This window comes from Impatiens glandulifera, chromosome 5 (assembly GCF_907164915.1).
Source record: "Impatiens glandulifera chromosome 5, dImpGla2.1, whole genome shotgun sequence".
Lineage (NCBI taxonomy): Eukaryota > Viridiplantae > Streptophyta > Magnoliopsida > Ericales > Balsaminaceae > Impatiens > Impatiens glandulifera.
Window position 1 is genome coordinate 2,775,818 of NC_061866.1, and position 25,469 is coordinate 2,801,286.

At 31.2% G+C, this 25,469-nt stretch overlaps 1 protein-coding gene across 1 annotated transcript; it reads right to left on the minus strand.

Moving 5' to 3' along the window:
• Window positions 1-7,092: 7,092 nt before the first annotated feature.
• LOC124937846 (G-type lectin S-receptor-like serine/threonine-protein kinase B120) lies at window positions 7,093-13,041 on the minus strand. The gene is made up of 11 exons (XM_047478176.1): window positions 12,939-13,041; window positions 11,077-11,270; window positions 10,852-10,993; window positions 10,348-10,484; window positions 10,138-10,279; window positions 8,751-8,990; window positions 8,204-8,424; window positions 7,979-8,123; window positions 7,753-7,889; window positions 7,550-7,676; window positions 7,093-7,478 (listed from the first exon to the last, which is right to left on the minus strand). Exons 1-11 carry the CDS (start codon window positions 13,039-13,041, stop codon window positions 7,093-7,095), a joined length of 1,974 nt encoding a protein of 657 aa, XP_047334132.1.
• Window positions 13,042-25,469: the final 12,428 nt, after the last annotated feature.

Consider the following 25,469-nt stretch of genomic DNA (forward strand, 5'->3'; position numbering starts at 1 on the left):
ACTCCCTTTTCTCATTGATTTTCAGTAAGAGAATGCAACTATTACATTTATATTTAGGGCTAGTTTGATTCATATTATCCTCCTATAAACGCCCGCTCGTGAATTGTTAATGTTGGGTGTATTCGATATCCTTAATTGTTTTAGTTTATCCTTCTTTTTTGTTTTAACATGTTTAATTTTATTTATTGTAATAGCTTATTCAATGGCGTTATTATAGCAATTTATTTTAGTTAAGTTTTATCAAACTAGTCTTTAAATAACTCTTTTAACATCTCACCTTCTTCTGTATAGTTTTTTTTTTTTTTATTATTTTTGTATATTTTCAAATTTAATGATCTGATGATGTATTTTTCTTTCAGTTACTAAAATATCATTGGGTAAGGGATGTGTATTTTTGTTATACATTCAAATAATTTGGTCTTTTTAAACCAAGTTTTAATCTCATGTAAACAAAAAATATGTCAATTTCTTTATAAATTTGTCTATTAAATAAGGGTTTTTTTTATTATTGTTTATAAATTTAAACATGTATTATTAAAATTTATTCTGAAATGTGATTATATTATTAATGAGATGTAATTATATAACCCAAAAACATTTTCATGAGAGTTGAATGTGGACTAGAGTTGGGCAATAGGTTTCATAAATACGAACCGACACGTTTCAACACGATATTTATACAGAACGACACAATACAATATTATTTTATTCGGGTCTTGGGTTGACAGTTGACACGAGACAACACGATCACGACACGATTATGAGTTTATACGATCGTAACACGGTTACGAGTCGACACGAACATAACACGAGTATAAATACGACACAAGTATAGACACGAGTCACACGAGCACGAGTATACACACGAAATCACATAAACACAATTATTCACATTAATAAGCTACTCACATTATAATTCTCTAAACATATTACATTTTTATTTAATTAATAAAGTATTTAATTTCATAAATGTAATATATATAATTAAAATAAAAATAAAAATATTAATTTAAATAATATAAATTAAAATAAAATATAAATAAAAAATAAAAAAATAAATTATATGAATAAGAATGTGAGTCTATTAATAATTCTCTTCCATGTTATATTTAGTAATTATTTATTAATTTTTTAATTATTTATAATTTCAATTATTGTTAATACATTAAATAATAATAATATATATATTTATAATTTTTACCCACCTCTCCCATTTTTTCCCCATATTCTTACTTAAACTATCCACATTTACATTAACATTATCAAATTATCATGTCTCTCCTAATAATTAATCACATATTTAATTGTTTATCATTAAATATTTTTAAAAAAAATCTTAAATCACTTTAAAATTTTACAACTTAATAAGAAATTTTTACCTAAAAAAAGTTCAATATATAAATAAAAAGATTAAATTAATGTTGATTCAAAAAAATGGAATAGTTATAAAAAAAAATATTTTAACTAACAAATTTCAAACTAAGATTTAATTATATTAAATAAAAATTTAATAATATATCAATTATAATAATTTTTCCTAAAGTAATAATTGATTAATATTTGTATATATGACTAAATTATTTTAAAAAATCCTAATTCACTCTAAAATTTTAAAAATTAATATAACATTTTATAAAAGAAACTTTATCTTATCATACAAAATTTCTATTAATTTTAATTATATATAATAATAAATATTATATACCTAATTAAATAATTAGGTATAAATTCTTATCAAATATTTTAAAATTATAAAATTTCACATTTATAATATTTAACTAACTTAATATATATATATATATATATATATATATATATATATATTTTAAATAAATTAATAACTTTATAATAACAAATTTAACTAAATTTATTTGGATAATTATCTTTATGTTTTAAAACACATTTTAAATAATTGATCATTCAAATTAGAAACTATATGTTAAAATTTATATTTACAAAATTTACATATTAAATAAATTTAATAAATTCAACTTATCAAATTAATTTAAATTAAAATAAATTAATAATCATATTTTATAATTTTTATTAATAATATAATTTAATATATATAAATAAATAAATAAATAATTAACATTAGTGTGTCAAGACACGATTGTGTTGACACGATTAGGCCTGTAAGTCAACCGACCAAACCGTCCAGAACCGGACCGGACCGGACCATTTAAAACTAAACCACTAACAAATCGAACCGGTCAACCGAGAAACCGGCGGTCTGAAAAAACTTGAACCGAAGCTTTCCGGTTCGGTGTGTCGGTTCATTGATTGCTAAACCGGACCACCGACCGACCGAACCGTGTATTATAATTTTGGGTTTATTAATTATAAAGAGAGAAACATTGAACTAATGTACTAGGCATACGAGTAGCATAATGATGTTGATGGTAGGCAAATGATGTTAACATACTACATTAGTAGTCTAGAGGGTCTCTTCGTCTTCATTTCATTTTAGAGATAAACTTTTCTAAAATGATAAAGACACTCTTCATCTCCTTCATCGTGGATCGAGCTATTAAGGAAGAAAATGATATGTCGAAGGTGTTCTACACTTTCATTACAGATCCATTTATGTTGAAAGCCTGGTATATATTTTTTCTCTTTTATTAATTTTAAAATTTTATTATTTTATTAAAAACCGATCTAACCGAATAACCGACCAAAAACCGATCATCAAACTGATCCAACCGAACCGATCAATAAACTGAAACCGACGGTTTGTAATTTAGGCAAACCGACCCAACGGTTTGGTTGTACATTTTGGTTTATAAATCGACCGAATCGAACCGCTTACAGGCCTAGATACGATGACACCATTTAGTCGGAATAACACGAAATACGAATTTAAACACAAGTTAGCACGACACGAATAAACTCGTAGACACGAATAACAGAACACAAAAGAGTACGTGAATCATAATATTTTGAGTAGGTCAAAACACGATACGATACAGATAAGACTGAAACACGACACAACACGACACAATTAAGATTTTAACACGATTTATCTGAGTCGAATACGAACGTTTATGTACGATGCCTAACCCTAATAGATACACTGGTGGAATGAGTTTTGTATTGCAAACCACATTTTGAGAAATTTCTAAGGAAACTGGTGGCGTGGCAAAAAAAACCACAATCTTGTAATTAATTAAATCTTTTCATATTTATTAATTTAATTATTTTTTATTTCAACCAGAAAAACAAAATCTCATTTTCGATTTAATTCAATTTTAATTTGTACATGTTATATGCATACATATAAAGTTCTAATGGTTATTTGATACTTACCAAAAGTAACATATTATCATTTTGTAAGATTCCTCTATAAGGGTTATTTAAATAATTATTATTACACTAATACATTTTTTTTTTTATAATCAGAAAGCATGCTGGTGAATAATCCTACTTCTCACCTATTTTATTTTATTTATTTTACAAATTAAATTGATTATTATATGAATTTTATTTAACAGAATATGACTCCAAGTCTGGGCAATGGATTGGAAAAATACAAACCGACACGATCCAACACGATATTTGTACGTAACAACACATGCAATACAATATTATCTCACTCGGGTCTTGAGTTGACACGATACAAGTACGAGACGACACGATCACGACACGATTATGAATTTATACGATCGTAACACGGTTACGAGTCGACACACAATACGAGTATAGACACGACACGAATATACACATGAAACAACATAAACACAATTAGTCAGATTACCTAAGCTACTTACATTTACATTAACATTCTAACATATTACATTTTTATTCAATTAATAAATTATTTAATTTCATAAATGTAATATTTATAATTAAAATTAAACATATTAAAATATAATATTAAAATAAAATATTAACTTAAATAATATAAATTAACATAAAAAACAAATAAATACATTATATGAATAGAAATTTGAGTCTATTAATAATTCTTTTCATATTTTTTTATTAATTACTTTTTAAATTTTAAATTATTTATAATTTTAATTATTATTAATACCTTACAAAATAAATATATGATAATAATTTTAACTTTAATAGTATAATAATATACATTTATAATTTATACCCACATTTCCCACTTTCTTCCCATTTTTTACTCAAATTACCCACTTTTACAGTAACATTATCAAATTATCACGTTTCTCTAAATATATTTATATTTTCATTTAATTTATAAACTATTTAATTTTATAAATATAATATATATAATTAAAATTAAATATACTAAAATATTAAAATAAAATATAAATATTAAATAAATAAATTATATTAACAGAAATTTGAGTCTTCTTAATAATTCTCTTACTACTTTTATTTATTTACATATTTATTTTTAAAATTTTAATTATTTTATTATTTCTGATTATTATTAATATATTAAATAAAATAAATATGATAATAAATTAACTAACTTAATATATTAATTTTTTTAAAATAAATTAACAACTTTAAAATAATAAATTTAACTAATTTTATTTGAATAATTATTTGTATGTTTTAGAAGCCGTTTTAAATATTTTACATTCAAATTATTATTTATGAAACTATATGTTAAATTTATATTTATACATTTTACATATTAAATAACTTTTTAAATAAATTAAATACATTTAACTTATTAAATTAATTTAAATTTTCTAAATTAAAATAAATTAATAATTATATTTTATAATTTTTACTAACAATATAATTTAATATAAATAAATAAATAATTAATTAATTAACATAATTGTGTGACACGATTATAAAATCTAGTCGAAATAACACGAAACACAAATTTAAACACGAGTTAGTACAACACGAATAAACTCGTAAACATGAATAACACGACACAAAATAGTTCGTGAATCATAATATTTTGAGTGAGTCAAAACACGATACGGCACGCATAAGATTGAGACACGACACAACACGACACGCATAAGATTGAGACACGATACAACACGACACGATTGAGAGTCTAACACGACTTATCCGAGTCGGATACGAATGTTTATGCACGATGCCCAACTTTAGTGTGGACAATAAATATTCATAAAAAAAATCTAAATATGATTATATGAAATAATATTTTAAAATATAGTTTAATTAATTATTATATTCATACTTTTTAGTTTAAATATAACATAATACTCAATTTTTCTGAAAAAATATTTCTAAATGAGTTTATATTTTTCATTTTTTTTTTTTTAAATTTATGAAGAATACATACATTCTATTTCAACTTTCAAAACCTTTCTATATTTTACTTCAAACCTTTCTATATTTTACTTCAACCTTTCTAAGGGAGAATTCAACCTATGATCTTTGTTCTCTTAAACGTAGATTTTTTTTCACTATAATGAATTATTATAGTGAGTTTTTAATGTATGAGTTTTTGAATATTTAGATAAACTATAATAATTAATATATATATATATATATATATGACATACTAACTTATTGTATCAAACATGTAAGATAACAATAGTAATTATTCCATACATAGTGATGATGCCTTACATAATGAGTCTCAAGGTAATTATTATATAAAATGAAACATATAGTTTTAAATACCTTATTGTTCACTTCAATTATTAAGCCTATTATTCAATATACATTATTAGCTTAACAATATTTTTGATAGTCTGACTTATAAATAGCTTAACAATACTTGACTTGGGCAGCAAAATTGGCCCCCGGACTGGGTATTGGTGTTCCATGGGTCATGTTAAGATTTTTAGTCATTTTGATTATGATTATGATTATGCATTAAGGAATTTCATTTTTTGTTCTCGGTATCAGATAAATACTTGCAATAACTTCTATTGCAATCATATATCTCCAATCTTAATTGTTAATCGCTCTGGCAATTGCCCGGAATGTTGACATGCGTCTCTGTCTAGGATTTTATTTGCTGAGATTTGATCGTGATCGATCGGATTTTGACCTAAACCATTTTTTAGGTACACTTTGAATTTGACATGGCTCCAGGGCATAGAATAACTGCAAAAAATTTAAAATTAGAGAATGACCTTTTTGTTGGGTCGGTTTTTGTCAAGGTCGAAGGTCCAGGGCATATTAATATGTTTTTTTTTGTATTGCGCATCTTTTAAAGTTTTTTGTCAAATGTGTTTTTGTACGAAGTATTTGATGTTTTTAACAATGTCTGGTCATGCAATTGGCAGGAGTTTTGAGTCCTATCTGAACCCAATTGCCTCTTTATTTGTTATCTTTGTAAAAACTATTTGGCTTGATATTACTTTGGCAGATAAATAAATAAATTTATGTTTGAACTTATACAATATTTTTTTAATATGTTAAATTGGAAATATATAAATGTGATAAATGCATGTCCAATCACCTACGCAATTCCATAGATCCAATTTTTTTTTAATCCGGGAATAAAATTAATATCCTGGAATTAAAACCACCAACCAAACATCTTATTTCATTCATTTTCCCATTCCCGAGTACAAAAACCACTTATCAAGCATGCCCTTAGTTTTAATCTGGATTTTTTGATCTAGTTAGTTGTTATACATATTTGTTAACATGTTGGAGATATTTCTAAACAACTGTAATATTGATTTGATCATGTTTGATCAAATTGTGTTTTTGAATTTTTTTGGATTTTGATTAAATCTTCAAAAAATGTTTTAATGTTTGAATGATTTTATTGTTTTGGTTCAGTTCAACTATATTCATCATTTCAAAATTAATTGAACAAAAATCAAGCCTTGAAATGACCTCATTTGAAAAATCCTAAAATTTGACCTAGAAATAGTGTTTTATTTCTAATTTATTCTAATAGATTTTGTATTATATTTTAATATTTATTGTTTTATTTTAAAGACTATTATTAAAAATAATTAAAAATAAAATATCAATTTTATAGATGTATCAAAATCAATTAATTTAAAAGTTATTATAATAAAAGTAATTATAGAAAACTTTAAATTATATTTAATTAATAATATAAAATTAAATTTATATTTAAACAGAGTAATAAAACACTTCAACATAATATTTGTTATAAACATAGAAAATCATAAAATTCCAGAAATTAAACGTGATTTAAACATGTTGGAGTAAATGTGATTTAGGCATGTTGGAATGATTAACATAGTTCACTCTAGAAATCTCATCTGGACTAATAAAGTATTTGTATCTCTCAACTACGTTTAGTTTATCTAAAACCTCTATAACTTGGGACATATTTGGCCTACAAGCTGGATTAGTATGTACACATTGAACAATCAATCTTTTAACAATTTGCCCATCAACATGATTAAATGTTGAATCATTCTGTAAACTCTTGTGCACGAGTATCTTCTTGATGTCGTTTGAAGTAAGCGACCATCCATCGTAGGAAAACAATGGCTCCATTACATTTCTTTTAGATATCAAACAGAGAAGAAGTACCCCAAAAGAATATACATCGCTTTTTGTAGTCCAAGTGCCTACAAAACATATTATTTAAAAAATTAGTTAAAAGTACAATTTTTTTCTCAAGCATAAGAAAAAAGCATACCACTTCTGTCATAAGCCGGAAACACTCTATCATTACATTCAAAGCTTGATTTAACCGCATACGTTGGTCGATTTGGAAAAATCCCACCAGTTATCAGGCCAAAATCAATTAACTTTGAATTGTATTCCTGAATATCATATTGTTTAAGATATCACAAAAAATAAAACAATGTTTAAAATATTCCAAAAAATAAAATAAAAGACCTCATCTAATAATATATGAGCTGCATCCAAATTACGAATAATGAAAGGATCCATGTGATGCGATACATCATGTAGAAACTTGAGGAGAGAAGCCACTCCATATGCAGCTTTAATTCTATAGAGCCATAAAAAATCACCTAGATATAAAACAATTTTAACATTTAAAGTCTATATTTGTAACTACTAAATTAAAAATGCTGCATCCATAACGTGAAGTCTAGTATACCTCTAGACAGGAGATTTCGTATGGAATTCATGGGCTTTAAGAAAATTACAATAGCAACATGTTTATCTTCAGTGCAATAACCATACATCCTAACCATACCAGGATGGCAAGTATACTTTTCATGATGAAGAAGTAATATTTCATCCTGCAGATTAGTGTTTAGTGTATATCCAGTTAAATTAAACAACCACAAGTTCAGAAACTGATATTCTTAAATAATAGTACCCCTAGTCTCAGTAAATTATGTTGCGGATTTTGGTCCTCATCCCATATCTTCACCGTGACGAACATAGGCCCTTTTAAATAACATTCAAACAGCCCACGAAATATTTTGCCAAACTGAAACCTTCCAATGTAATTCTCTTCACTGAAATTGTTAGTATATCTCTTCAAGGCGTTGGAACCAATTCTTTCCATATCTTTCAGATAAGCACAACTAAAATAATCTGAATAAGAAACACAAAATAATGACATTAAAAATATTTATTATTGAAATCGTTCAATAACGTATTATACAAAAGAAATATTAATTCTCAACAAATCTATCTTACAAAATAAATGATGGGTCATAACAAATGTTTACCTATTTCGGTATTGAGCAGGAGTTTACTTTTCCCAATACCAAAAGAGACAGAGGGACGAAATTTACTCTTCATATATCTTTCCACACTTAAAAATTCCTTATGTTTATGATCCTTGAATACTTGCAGTTTTAAAAAAGTTTCAACAACTTTCATCATACTTGGTCGACCTTCACAATAGTTAGATGTACAATTCACGGCCAACAATGAAAGGACTTGCCCGTCAGCATAAGAAAAGCCTGAATCTCTTTCCAAGCTCATGTGAACGATTGATTTGTCAATCTCATATTTTCTACTTGCCCATTCGCCTGGATAAGGCCCAGCATTATTCTTAAATTCTTCTTCAAATTCATCAGTAATTACTCTTTTTGACAACATGCTTACAAGCATAACACCAAATGCAAACACATCACTCTTACTTGTCCAGGTTGCTGCCAATCAAAACCATAACTTTCCGATGTAATACATATCTTACAAGATATAAAATAAAAATATATGTAAACTTACACGATCGTAGATAATCCCATTACTAACTTAATAAAAAGAAAAAGGTACAACAAGCTCAAAAAACCATCTCAAAACAATGTATCAACCAACACAATATGTTTATGATTTACTCTCAAAACAACTAATGAAGAAATATAATTTTCGTACAACTGTTTAATGAAAGGCTGGTTTAAATCTGCAATTTTTCATTGTAAATCTGAAAAGATTATACTTATTTGATTGTTCATCATGGGATTTGATAAAATAGTTCACATATGTATGAGATGCCACCTCCCTTATATGACAAGACACTAGTTACAGATATGAACACATGCCAATTTCATAAACTTAATGCAATATAAGTATCAAGAATATAAACCACATAACTTTAATACAACTAATGGATATAATGAAAATGTAAAGATAAATAATATACCTTGAACTTCAAACAACAATGTCACCTTGATTATTATATATGTCTTGAAATTTATAAATTCAGAAAATCAACTCCAAACACATTCAAACTCTTAGACGGAGATTTCAATGTTATCCATTCTTAATTATTGCATCCTAGTTTTTTTTTTCTGATTGTAAACTGCTTCTATACCAAAATTAATCCACAATCTTGTAAATTCCTAACATTTCTCCCAAAAGTGATCTCATAATGGGATGTATGTTTTGAGTGTTTTTTTGGCAGAAAGAAAGAGATTACAAATGCCATGTATTGCCAATAAAAAAAGAATGGCAGACAGGTTAGAATCGGATAAGGAATTAGTTTTACAACTTGAAAGGATTAACAAAAACATAATGACATTAAGGGTATAATCTAAAATTTAAAAGGGTAATGTCAAAATTTATGTGATTTGTCAAATATAAATATAAATATAAAAAAGCACCTACTATATTCTATATTCTACATGTAGACAGACTAAGTAAATAAAAAACTGCCATATCTTGTTTAACCCACAATTTGCACCTACAATGGAAGTACACAAGCTTAACCTCTAGGATTGGAGAAACTTGAGCAATATATGATGAAATAAAAATCGTGACCACAACTATTTTAATGATAACATAGAGAAATTAGCATACCTAAATGAGTCGAGTGGTTTCGAAATAAGTCTGTGTCCCAGTAATCAACGCATCCATAAGCTGGTTGAATAGAATATACTTGCTTATTTGGTAAAAAACCACCTGTTATCATGCTGAAATCAACCAACTTTGGGTTGTAATTCTGCAAATAAAAAGGAAAAAAAATTAAATATCGTGAACATATTGTTATTAAAAATGCAAAAAAACTACCTCATCCAACATTATATGTCCTGCACACAAATTGCGAATTACAAATGAATCGAGATCTCCACGTTTAGAGTGTAAAAACGCGAGGAGACATGCCAATCCAAATGCAACTTTCATCCTTTGTAACCATGTGAAATCCTCTAGTATAACAGAAGAAATACTCAGATAAAGTTACAAATTATGTATAAAAAAAGATCAAATTTAGAGGACAAACATGAATTTCTGATAAGAATAACAATAATTATTAAATACATAATATGCTTGACTTTCTAAATGTATATTAGGGTTAGAATTCTCTTGTAAACAAATATACATAAGTAACACAACTGTTTCGCAAAAGTTTAATAAATTAGAAATATTTTGAATACAATTTCTCTCTATTATGGTTTATGCCAATTTTTTCTCCAAAACCCTATCTTATAATTTTGTTAGCATCCAACACTTTTAACAATTAAAATGGTAAAACAAGGTTACATGAGCTACTTCAACTGAAAAAATAAAACAAACCTTGCAGGTATATGTTCTCGAGTGAATACATGGATTTAAAGTTATAAACAACAGCAAGATTCTCTTTGTCACGACAGTATCCATACAAGTTAACAATGCATGGGTGCGCAAGTCTTTCATGACAAAGCATGATCAGTTCATCCTGACAAAACAAACAAAGTGTTCCTTAAAACTAATAAATACAAAAATTCATGAAAATTTGAGAAATATATAATAAAACAGTACCATTAGATTGCGTTCACGAAATCCCATAACATTATTTGTTAGATTAGATATAGTCCATATCTTTATTGTAAAGTGTTCCTTATCAAAAAAGCCACGATAAAGTTCGCCAAATTGAAAAATCCCAATGTAGTTTTCCTTGCTAAAATTATCTGTCATTTTTGCTAAGTCTTTGTATGCTAGTTGCTTTAACATACCTGCTTATCTCCCAATCAAAACATAGAATTTGTTAGCTAAATAGTTTATGTGAAACTTATTTTATTTATATCATATTCACCTGTTTGGATATCTCCAACTTCCATTTTTGTGTCTGTTTCTTCTTTTTTCTGTTTTTCTTACTAATGGCTAGCGGGAAAACTGAAACTCAAATAATTTTTTAGATGATTATGTGAACTCTTATATACATTATATATATATATATTATATATATATATATATATATATATAGCAATTTTCTATTTTAAAACTAACTAAATATCTTTAATTCATTATTTTTCTCTTTCATTATACTCGGTCATCTTTTTTATTTATATTATATTACACATTATATATTATATTTCCTATTTTAAAACTAATTAAATGTTTATCTTTAATTTATTATTTTTCTCTTTCATTCTACTAGGTCATCTTTTTTTTTTTATTATTATATTACACATTATATATTACATTTCTTATTTTAAAACTAATTAAATATTTATCTTTAATTTATTATTTTTCTCTTTTAATAATATTCAGTCATATTTATTTTTTATTTTTTAAATATTTAATTTATTATTTTTTCTTTCATTAATACTCTAGTCATATTTTTTTTATTACATTACACATTATATATTTTATATATTAAATTTCTATTTTCAAACTAATAATTAAATATTTATCTTTAATTTATTATTTTCTCTATTTTTCATACTCTTGGTCAAATGTATGTTTTTTCATAATTATATATTTAATATAAATTATTATAATTAATAAAAAAAAATATCAATTTTTATATATCTTGATTTAAAAGTTATTATATTAAATTATATTTAATTAATTTTATATTTAAATAAAGGAGCTAAGACCTTAAACTTAATATTTATCATAACTTAGAGAGCTTTAGATTATGCCGTGGATGTATAGGCTCTTTTCAACTAATTTTGACCAAATATTTCTGATTAAACAAAGTATGTAAAAATATATATATATATATATATATATATATATATATATATATATATATATATATATATATATATATATATATATATATATATATATATATATATATATGCGCTCAATTTTAGCATATTAATAAGTATGCTCAATTTTTATTTATTTATTATTATAATTATTTATATTTTATTATAGGTGTGTATTTGTTTTTTAATAATTATTTATTTAAAATAAATTATTTTTATATCAATTTCTTAAGATTTTCTTAAATTTATTTAAACAAAAAAGTAAAAAAAAAAATATAATTCACCTTGTTCCCTATATTATTAAGATGTATCCCTATAATTATAGGGAAATTTGACGAAATGACCTTAATAAAGAATCCCTTAACATCCATTATTCATTGCACATTGTATCACCACATAATTTTTATTAAGAAGGTGACCCCTTTATTATTATTTTTTGACAAGTTTTTATATAAATACTCAAAATCCGTTCTAATCTTGTTTTATAATCTTCAAACTCTAAACCATGACCATTAGGGTGTTCTTATTTATTGTTCATTGGTTGTTCATATATTATTCATGGTTGTTCATATTGTTCATCTTGATGATATTTGCATATTAATATTCAGGGAAGATTAATGTTCACAATGGGATATCCCTTCGTGATTTAATCATTTCATTTGAGAAGATATCAACATCGATCACCCTGAAACACGTGAAGTCTCATCCCATCGCGAAACGTGAATCTTCCCTGAAACGGAACCGAATTCACAGCATCATCAAATCTTGTCCCATCGGGACATTCCATCGTGAACATTAATCTTCATTAATCTTCCCTGAACATCAATATGCAAATATCATCGACAAGATGAACAATAAGAACAACCTCATTGTTTAAAGTTTGAAGATTAACATAGTGAAAATAAGAATATAAATCGATACGTATGATGAACAATAATGAATTAAAACAAGTTTTGGTTTAGCAGCCCGTGACTGTCGCGAGAGAGAGTGGGGGTAGAGAGAAAAAGAAAAATAACAAAACGAAATTTTTTAAAGCATTTATATAAAACCTAATCCTTTCGCGAAACATGAAAGTCCATTACGAGATGACATTACGAGACGAGGGTATTGAGATGAAGGTATTTTCGTAAAAATAAATAAATGGTCACCTGGTCACCCGTTCAATAAAAATTATGCATCTAATGCAATTAAGGGGGTCAAATTTCCCTATAATTAAATACTTATATATATATTTTTTTTTTTTTTACTTGGTCCTATAATATATATATATATATATATATATATATTATTAATATTATTATTATTATTAATAAAGGTGTCTACACATTGGTTATTTTAATAATTATATATTTAAAATAAATTATTATAATTAATAAAAAAATATATCAATTTTTATATATATCTATAAAATTAATTGATTCAAAAGTTATTATAATAAAAAAACTTTAAATTATATTTAAATAAAGTAGCTAGCTAAGAAGTTAAAATTATAATAAATATAAAAAATCAAAGAAAGAAGTGACTAGGGTTACCTTCATTCTTTTCTTTCTCTGGTTCTTCATAAGAATTTTCGATTCAACCTAATGGGGAAATTTGATGAAATGCCCCCATAACAGGGGAAATTCCAAAAAGGGCCCCCGCCTACTAAAGTTGGCAAAAAGGGCCCTTTTGCCCTGCGAAATGTCGGAAATACCCCTTCGGCGCCATTTCTTACGCTCAAAGACGCGAATTACCAATCACGCGATTCATCTAAATCGCGTGTGTTCATCACCGCGATTTAGATGAAACGCGTGATTAGTAATTCGCGTTTTTAAATGTACGCGATTTACCATGCACGCGATTTAATCTAAATCGCGGTGATGAACTCACGCGATTTAGATTAAATTGCGTCCATGGTAAATCGCGTCTTTAGTCGTATATATAATATTTCGGCCCTAATTTAAAACAAAACCACCCCGATTCTCCCTCCCACTCCGACTTCCAAAACCACGTCTTCTCAACTGCCGACTTCCTTCAACATCGATCAAGATCATCGTTCCTCAACATCGTTCCTCGTCCAACATCTTCGACTTTCCACCGTCTATTCGACATCATCGTCTTTCCACCGTCTTTTTGACATATTCCGGTGAGTTTAGGGCTTAATAGTTAGGGTTAGGTGTTGATGTGTATTATTCCGTTTATATTGATTTATATTGATGTATTTAGGGTTTAGGGTTTGGTTCTGGTTTCGTTTATGTGTGTAAATGCTTTTAGGGTATATGACGAGTATTGTATCAGTGTTCTTATTCTGCATGCATGCATTTCACGCTTATTCATTCATTTCTCGTTTAAGAAATGACATTTCCGTTTTTGTTATGTGCTTGTGAAGAAATGGTATTTAGGGTTAGGGTTTAACTTTTGCTGCTTTACTGCACCTTAATAGAATGGCAATGAGACAGGTTTCGTGTTTGTTATGTGCTTCTGAAGAAATGGTATTTAGGGTTAGGGTTTAACTTTTGCTGCTTTACTGCACCTTATTAGAATGCCAATGAGACAGGTTTCGATGTTATATTAAGAAATTTAGTCAACACGTGCTCCTAATTTGCCGTGCTGAATCAAAAGCCATAAATGATCCACACTGTATGTTCACTTTCTTGGACCATATTGCACTTGCTATAGGAAGCAAATATATCTTTCACTTTTACCTTGATTGAATGCATTTCTAAAAGTTGATCAAGTGTTAATATGTTTAATTGGAGGCTGCATCTAGATGAGTGTTCTTATATTGAATACATTGATTGTAAAATCCTTTTTGATGAGTGGATGACTCGGGAATATATATGTGCATCTATACACTAGATGCTATGATTGAACTAGACCAAACTATTTTCTGTCATGATTTATTCTGTTCCATTTTTGTTGTTGGTCTTACTATTTAATTAAATACTTATTTTGTTTTGCTAATTATCATGGTGATCCCATCTTCTTCCTTGTTTTGTAGATGGAGTCCACTACAATACCCGAGTTTGCTGGGAGGGTATCCTGGAAAACCAATATGGGAAATATTGCTGCCAAGTTTGCCAAGATGAATCTAACTGAAAGGGTAGAGGAAACCCAATTCAGATTCTTATTCAAAGGGCACCCGTTACTGCGTTTCTCAGGAATGATTATACACCACATGCTCCTCAGGAAGTCCAGCTCAAATTCTATGGAGATGAAGTTCCTTGTGAATGGAGAAGAGCTGTGCTTCGGGATGAGGGAGTTTGCATTGGTTACAGGTCTCAATTTTGGGAGATTCCCTAATGAGCAAACAATTTTCAACCAGGTTGAAGAATCTCCAACTTTGGTTCTTAAATATTTTAAACGTATTCCACTTATTAGAATAGCAGACCTTCATTCAAAATTCCTGTCCTGCTCTGATAGGGAAGATGCATGGAAATTGGGGCTGGTATACCTTGTTTCCCATTATCTCTTTGCCCTTGACCCGAGGAGGATAATAAATATGAAACTCTTCAGCATGGTCGATGACATCGACACCTTCCTCAATTTTCCATGGGGTAAGGTGGCCTTTAGAGCAACCATGAAGGGTTTGACCAGAGACCTTGATCGCTACAGGACGCTGTATCTGCAGAAGAAGGATGCCGCCTCGGGGAAGAAGAAGAACAAAGACAAAGAAAAAGATGTCGATGTTTCTTATACCGTATATGGGTTCGCACTAGCCTTACAAGTGTGGACTTATGAGGTGATCCAAACTTTTGTCCCCAATCTTGCAATTAAAACGACGCTTCAAACTGAAGATCCTGTCTGCCCAAGAATAATACAGTACAAATCAAAGAGGAAGAGCACTGCCTCTGATCTACAAACTGCCCTGCAAGGCACGATTGTTAAGCAAATGGAATTGTCTGAAGAAGAGAAGATCTTATATGCTGGGGATGACTTTGAAGATATGGGAGGTAATGTTTATGATGTCTTTTTTGATCTTGACTGCAGAAAGAGGAAATTTGGAGATATTGACGATGGAGTTCCTCATAAAAAAACTGTCATGAGGAAGAAAAGGCAAATTACTCCAGCCAAAGCCAAAACTTCCACAAGAAGAAGAACCCGCAACCCTACCCCCAGCACCAGCACCAGCAGCTCTTATTCAGTCGAGAGCGCCACGAGTAGAAAAGACGAAGAAGAAGAAGACGAAGACGAAGAATCCTCTCCCCCAACTCCAACAGCAACAACTCCCCACGATAGATGTAGATTGGATCAACTTTCGAAGGAGCTAAATGAATTCAAAACTGTAATGAGAAAGGAACTGACTCTCTTCAAAACTGAAATGAGAAATGAAATAAGGCTCATCAAAACCGAAATGAGAGATGACATAATTCTCATTAAACGGATGTTAAAGCAACTACAGCAAGGGGAGAATGATGTGGTGAACACTGAGGACAATGATGTGGTGATTTTGGAGAAAGACAATGCTGTGCTTGTGGAGGAGAATGAAGTTGAGGTATGTATTTCTTGTATTTCCTTGAATTTGGATAATTGGTGCATTTCTTGCATTTCGACTAATTGCACAGGCTTTTCTGTTTATTGTAGGATGGACAAGAGGAAGACAATGATGTGCTGATTTTGGAGAAAGACAATGTTGGGCTTGTGGAGGATAATGAAGTTGAGGTATGTATTTCTTGCATTTCCTTGCATTTGTATAATTGGTGCATTTCTTGCATTTCGACTTATTGAAGGCTTTTCTGTTTATTGTAGGATGGACAGGAGGAAGACAATGTTGGGCTTGTGGAGAAAAAAATTGTTGAGGAGGACAATGAAAACGAAGAGAAGACAGTTGAAGATGGTGTTAAAAATACTGAGGTATGCATTTCTTGCATTTGGTGCAATTCGCGCACTTTTCCTAATTCTTGCATTTGGACTAATTGAAGGGCTTTTCTGTTTATTGTAGGATGGACAGGAAAAAGACATTGTTGGTCTCTTGGAGAAAACCACTGTTGGGGAGGGGGAGGACAATGGCAATGAAGAGCAGACAGTTGAAGATGGTGAAAAAAATTTCGAGGTATGCATTTCTTGCATTTGGTGCAATTCGCGCACTTTTCCTAATTCTTTCATTTGGACTAATTGAAGGGCTTTTCTGTTTATTGTAGGATGGACAGGAAAAAGACATTGTTGGTCTCTTGGAGAAGAACACTGTTGGGGAGGGGGAGGACAATGAAAATGAAGAGCAGACAGTTGAAGATGTGGAAGAAAATTTCGAGGTATGCATTTCATGCATTTGGTGCAATTCGCGCACTTTTCATATTTCTTGCATTTGGACTAATTGAAGCGTTTTTCATGTTTTTGTAGGATGGGCCGTTGTTGGAGATGGAGAATGTTGGGAATTTGGAGGAGAAGACAGTTGAAGATGGGCAAAAAAATTTCGAGGTATGCATTTCATGCATTTGGTGCAATTCGCGCACTTTGCCTATTTCTTGCCTTTGGACTAATTGAATGGCTTTTCTGGTTTTTGTAGGATGGGCTTTTGTTGGAAATGGAGAAGATAGTTGAAGATGGGGAACACAATACTGAGGTATGCATTTCATGCATTTGGTGCAATTCGCGCACTTTGCCTATTTCTTGCCTTTGGACTAATTGAATGGCTTTTCTGGTTTTTGTAGGATGGGATTTTGTTGGAAATGGAGAAGACAGTTGAAGATGGGGAACACAATACTGAGGTATGCATTTCATGCATTTGGTGCAATTCGCGCACTTTACCTATTTCTTGCCTTTGGACTAATTGAAGGGCTTTTCTGGTTTTTGTAGGATGGGCTTTTGTTGGAAATTGAGAAGACAGTTGAAGTTGGTTGTCACAATACTGAGGTATGCATTTCATGCATTTGGTGCAATTCGCGCACTTTACCTATTTCTTGCCTTTGGACTAATTGAAGGGCTTTTCTGGTTTTTGTAGGAAATGGAGAATGTTGGGAATTTGGAGGAGAAGGTGGAGGAGCAGGTGGAGGAGCAGGTGGAGAAGCAGGTGGAGAAGCAGGTGGAAGACAATGAAGATGATGTTGAAGAGAAGGTTGAAGAGAAGGTTGAAGAGAAGGTGGAAGAGGAGGTGGAAGAGGATTTCGTTGTGAAGAGGGGTAGGAAGGGGGCGCAGAGGGGTAGGAGGGTGGTGCAGAGGGTGGAGGATAATGAAGATGAGGTATGCAATTCTTGCATTTGGACTAATTGAAGACTTTTGTTGCCTAATTCAATGATTTCTTTGTAGGTGGACGATGATTTCGTTGTGAAGAGGGGTAGGAAGGGGGTGCAGAGGGGTAGGAAGGGGGTGCAGAGGGGTAAGAGGGTGGTGCAGAAGAAGGTGGACGATCATTTCGTTGTGCAGAAGAAGGTAGAGAAGAAGGAGGACAAGCGGATAGATGAGGATGTGGTGGTACTGGAAGATGCATCCCACATCCTATTTAAGAGAAAGAGGACGGCGTCGAAAGCTGTACTTAGTCCCTATGTCGTCCCTCGGCCAAGAAAGAAGACGATTGTTGTGGATCCTATGTCGACTTGTAATGAGCAACTGAGGAAAGAGTTCAGGAAAGAATTTGCGAAAGGGGCTACATTTAAAGACGTTCAACTCCCTGATGGTGCTGGAGACCTTAAGTTCTTCACTACAATTCTGAGGTTAAATAAGTGGCTAACTGATGTGGAGATGAATGCAGCAATTTGTCTGCTAAGAGCAAGAGCAGTCGCCTACCCTAAGTCGTACCCGGAGGATTTCACCATCTTAGATTGCCAGTTTGGCCCTTTGGTTACTTCATACTATGACGAATTTGTTGCTGACTCGGTTGATCCAGAAAAACCAGAAGGCCATACTTTCTCTGACGTCTTTTACCACTACCACTGGGGTAGAGAAGATAAACATATGCCCGGTTGGAGCAGTGTTGATGTTATTTACTTCCCCCTCAACCTCAACAACCTACACTGGGTACTGTGTGTTATTCGATTGCAAGAATGGAGAATTGATGTTTATGATTGCGATCAGACAATTTTCAATGATGAAGAATTAGGAAAATACTTGAAAGCCATTTGTGAGATGTTGCCGCCCTTCCTTCATAAAGCAATGTCTGAAGTTGAAATGGCCAGGTATCCTAACATGATAAATGAAACTTTTAGATTTCATAGAATCCCACACCCTGAAGTACCAAAAGCAGAATGGAGTGGGGACTGTGGCGTTTTTGTATTAATGTATTTAGAGTACCTGACTGCTAAACTTGGTCTAGAAAATTGCATATCAAAGAATATGAAAGTATATAGAGAAAAGTGGGCAGTCAGGTTGTACCACCAGATTTTAGAGCCATGAAGTTGTAAACACTGAATTATTGTTGTATATTGTTTTGTAAACACTGAATTATTGTTGTATATTGTTTTGTAAACACTGAATTATTGTTGTATATTGTTTTGTAAACACTGAATTCACGTGTTTATATATTTAACGTGGTTGTAATAGGTATCATAAAATTCACGTGTATTGTAATATAAGTCACGTGAATTATATAAACACATGTATTACGTGTATTGTGTTCTGGAATATACCAATATAATTCACGTGGTTGTAATATAATTCACGTGACTTATATAAACACGTGTATTACGTGTATTATGTTCTGGAATATCCCAATATAATTCACGTGGTTGTAATATAATTCACGTGGTTGTAATATAATTCACGTGTATTGTATTACGCGTGATTCATAACTCACGTGTATTACATTATGACTCACGCGTATTGTAATATTACAATACACGTGAATTACATTACAATACACGTGAATTATACACGTGAATTACATTACAATACACGTGAATTACATTACAATACACGTGAATTAGCATTGTGCAATATATATGCGTGAGTCACTCACTGTATTGCCAACCTGTATGGAAATATCTGTATACAAATTTCAATCACCATACAATATTCGAAAACCAACAACAATCAATCACCATACAATATTCGAAAACCAACAACAATAATCAGTATACAATATTCAAAATTGCACAGACAATATTCATGTTTGTGGCTGAGATGATGGCGGCTGAGATGATGATGCTCTTGCAGCTCTTGCAGTAGAGGGTGCAGGCATTACTGATTTGCATGTTGCCCTGTTGTGACCCTGACCACCACATGAGCTACATCTTCTCGGCACCTTACGAATTTCACCTTGGGATGACCTACGCTTTGTTTGAGGACGCCCTTTCTTAACCTTAACAGGTGGTTTAAGGCACACTCGTTGCTTGATATGTTCTGGAATATCCCAATACTCTTCATGACAAACTGGATATATTGTTTCCGCGTAAGCATTGACCCACATTTCACTTGAGTAATACCTGAAACATAACAATTGAACATGTGAGAAATAAAGTTAGTTAGATAAATTCAATAGCAAATAATCTAAAGTAAACCTTGAGCAGAACTCATAGGCATCCAATCTATGGGTACGTGAAGCAGCCAGGGCATGAGTGCAAGGAAGACCAGATACATCAAATACCCTACAACTACAACTCATTCCTCTCAAGTCAACTTTATAATCAGATTCACCGTCATGGACATAAAACTCGAAACGGTTAAGTGGATGAACGTTATATAATCTGGCCTTCTCAGCTTGATCACGTAAGAACTTTTCATAATAAAAAGATAAACGTTCATTGTGATTGGAAGCTTTTTCTCTTCGACTGTTAAACCAATCTTGTAATGTGAATCTTAAATAATCAGCTAAGATTGATATGGGATACTTTCTAGCTTCCCTACTTTGACTATTGAAGCTCTCAGCGTAATTACTTGTCATTTGATTGTATCGTTTACCCGGAAAAAATGCACGACTCCATCTCTCAAACCCAATATCTGCCAAATACATAGCAATACGAGGGTCCTTAGCATTGATCTTGTCAAAATGCTGATTAAACTTCAAGATTGTGTATGCTTGAGAAGCCAAACCAAACTCGGCGTGGCAGTGATCGGTTTTGAATTTGGCCATAATATTCATCTTGATATGATATGTGCACGCACCGTGGTCAGCTTCTGGAAAAACAGCACACAAGGCATTGGCGATGCTTGGGTGTCTATCAGATACAAACACGAGATCATCAACCAATCCAATTGCATCTCTAAGTTTTTGCATGAAATAAGTCCAGGAGTTGTTATTTTCAGAATCAACAACGCCGAATGCAACAGGATAGAGTTGTTCATTCGCATCTAATGCTATCGCCACCAATAGCTGACCTCCAACCTTGTGCTTAAGAAAACTGGCATCGACGCACAATACTGGACGACAACAGTTTTTGAAACCCCTAATTGAGCAGCCTAAGGACATGAACATATACCTGAAATGACCGTGCTCATCCGTCTGGATGTCTGTTATGGTACCCGGATTGTTCTTCTCCAACATGTACAGGTATGATGGCAATTTACCGTAAGAATCTTCTACAGTTCCTCGCACCGCCATTAGGGCCTTTTCTCTAGACCGCCAAGCCTTATTATAAGACAACTTTATTCCATAAGTAGTCTGTATGTCTTCCATTATTTTCTTGGGCATGTGGTCATGGTGATGGTCCATGTACTTGCTCTTCATGCATTCCCCAAACACCCATGCTGGTGCTGGCCTTTGATTCTCTTGCCTCGTCACAATTGAACAGGTATGATCTTTTACGAATTTACGAATCTCAAACATTTCCGAGGAATTTACTCTGACAGCACGCAGTCTCCACTTGCAATTCTTATCCAAACATTTCACAACCCAAAGTTCTTTTTTTGACTTCAACACTTTGAATTCAAAATGATTAGTCATGGCATATTTATATAACCTCAGCTGAAGTTCTTTTTTATTCTCAAACAAAGAACCGACTTCCAATCCGATTCCGGTACTTACTGCCTCATGTAAAGGATTTTCACTACTTGGTATGCTACTAGCAACCCATTCACTGCAGCTTGGTTGAGTACGAACAACAACATTGTTTTGTTGTGTACTAGGAACCCAAGAACCGCTTGGATTTGGATTGGTACTAGGAACCCAATCAGAACTACTAGGTTGGGTAATAGGAACCCAATCATCATCAGCATCATCCCCCACATTCAGACGCAAATGTTCATCTTCAATGTCATTTTCAAAGAAAACCTCACGCTGCATCGGGAAGACGTCGGGGTCATCAATTTCTGGAACAGCTACACTTTCTTGAGTTGGTAGTGACTTCTCTACTAAGGATACACACAATGGAGTGCGGTTGTGGACTGAAACTGCTTCATGTAAAAAGAACTCCACATCCACATCTTTTTTTATATCAGTTATATAAGAAAATTTGGCAATCATGCCAGGAGCATTATACTTGGCTTGAAGCAATAAATCATATCTAGATTTGTCAACATCGGTAGCAGAATAAATTTGATCAACTAATTGGGCATAAGTAGAATTTTGGGGAACAATCATACCGCTGTTTGACTTTGCAGAAAAATGAGTAAGATCGTCCGTAGTTTTCCACTCTCCATCAAAGTAAAGAAGTACAGGTACTTGAGCTGCAATTGAAAACAGTTCAACAACATCACAAGAATTCAAAAAAGTAGTTATTCTAAGTTGGATTTTAAAAGCCTCCAAATTTAGTATAATTATTGTGTTAACCATAGGATGATGATAGGTAAATTGAGAATTTAGTCAAGGGTACAACACATACAAGTAAATAGACACCAACTAAATAACATCTTCAAATAAGTATTCAAATTGAACAAACTTTGTTTCTTACAAGACTCTAATGAAATCAAGTCTATCAGTACTAACAAATAATAACATATAACAATTGTTAAGTGTAAATGAACTAACTGAAAGAGAAATATGATTGAGTAAAGACTGTTTATACCAAAACCATATATATACCCAGCTTTATACTCTATCAAGTTCAAAATTTATCATCATTGTTAATAAATAAGCCAAGGTTCAATATATAAGAAACAAGCCATAGAAGTACAGGTTAGGGTTTGATGATAAACAATTTCAGATATTATTCTTCCTTTCAATTCAATTCATTTCTTCTATCTGAATCTTTCATCTCTCTTACTCTCTTAGTAATGATAACTAAGAGTGTTTACGTAATCAAATCATTTCAATCATCCACAAATTACCCTTACTTTATTTGAATAGCATTTTAAATATTACATAAACATACCCATTTTGAGAACGAAGAGTAGTGGGTAAGCTGCTGCTGCTCGTGGTCGGGTTGTTCAGGGTATCGTGGTGTCGTCGTAGTCGTCCGCTGCTGCTGCTCGTGGTCGAGTTCTTCAGGGGAGGGTCGAGTCGGAGTGGCGAAAGCGAGAGAAGAGAGAAGGGGAAATTAAGGATTCGTGGTTTTGTTATAAATTAGGGCACAAAAATAATATATACGATGAAAGACGTGAATTGTTATTCACGTGTTTCATCTAAAACACGTGAATAAACTCACGCGTTTTATTGTGAAATGCATTCACGTGTTTCATCTAAAACACGTGAATAAACTCACGCGTTTTAATGTGAAATGCATTCACGCGTTTCATCTAAAACGCGTGAGTTTATTCACGCGTTTTAGATGAAACACGTGAATAGCAACATTGTTCCTTGTTCCTTGTTGTTTGAGTTATGTGGTGAATATGCGTGAATAACAACATTGTTCCTTGTTGTTTGAGTTATGTGGCGAATAACAACATTGTTCCTTGTTGTTTGATTATACACAATACACGTGAGTTATGAGGATAAGTTATGATATTGTTAACATAAGTAATAAAGCATAAATAGAAGAATATTCAGTAATATAAACCACCATAAATCATAAATATCCAAATTAAGTATTGTTATAAAACATAAATATCATAAATATCAAAAATAAGCCATAAATAGAAGAAGAACAGTAAGTCTAAACAACTCCAAATTAAGTAAGCAAATGCTGCAAATCACAAGCAGCAACAGATTGAAGCAACTTTGTATGAGGAACAACATGTTCATCCAATATGCTTGACAAAGCAGCCGCTGTCTCAAAAAGCCAATTGTCGGGGAGAACATCAAAATCCTTTTCTTCAATTGATCGATACCTGCTGTCTATCTCGAAGTATACTATTATAGTTTTCGCATCCCTTGGCTCAGCAAATGGATAATCTGGATTATCCGATTCTTTAATAGTACCACCTCCAGCAACTATTAACTCAATGAGATCCTGTTTGTAAAGTGTGTTGAAATTCCCTACAAATATAAAAATGTAACCGTCGAACAGTTTCGAACGCTGAAAAACCAACAAAGAAGATAATTTCAGTTATCATGCAAAAAAAGAAAAAGTACAGATAGGAGGAATAATACCAAACTCACATTATTCAACAACAGAAGTCTGCCTTTTCTAGGACCACCTTGGGCTCCATGATTATCATGTTTAACCTCATAAGGTTCCTCATCAACACAGTTTTCTGTTTCCAATGATGATTTTATCCCTAAACAAATGTGTATGAAAATAATTTTTAATCTAATTTAACAGACATATGTATGAAAATAATCTTGTTAACAGAGACTCACAATCAATAGTAAGGACCCATTTCCCGTTCAGAATTGCCTTCAATACTTTTTGAGTTCGGCCGCATGCACCATTGGGATCAGTGTAAGCAATAACATGAGTTACATCTTCTCTCCACTTCGGAGACACCCTTGCACCAAAAGTGCGAGCAAATTCAACTATCAACAACTGTGTAAAACAATAATATAATGGTTATTACATACAAAACTAGTTAATATGGACATAGTAGAGAGAATAGAACATACATTATTTTCAGGTGATAATTGATTGGGACATAAGGTCATAACAGTGTTTGTTGCCTGCATATTATAAAAAAAAAAGAGTTGAACGAACTGAGAAAACAATTTTATTAAAATCCATTTTAATACATACCATTTTGTTGAACGAACTGAGAAAACCACACGGCAGCTCCTGATCTAAATACTACAATATCCATCATTATAAACAGCAGAATATACATCAATAGCTAACCATACAATATTCATGTAATTGAAAATCAACAATCAATCAGTATATATAGGAAAACCAAACCTTAAACCCTAAATACAACAATATCCATGAATATGAATGGCAGAATATACATCGAAACCTAACCCTAAACATAAATACTATAATATCTATCAATATAAATGGCAAAATATACATCAAAACCTAACCATAAACCTAAATACATCAATATCCATTATAAAC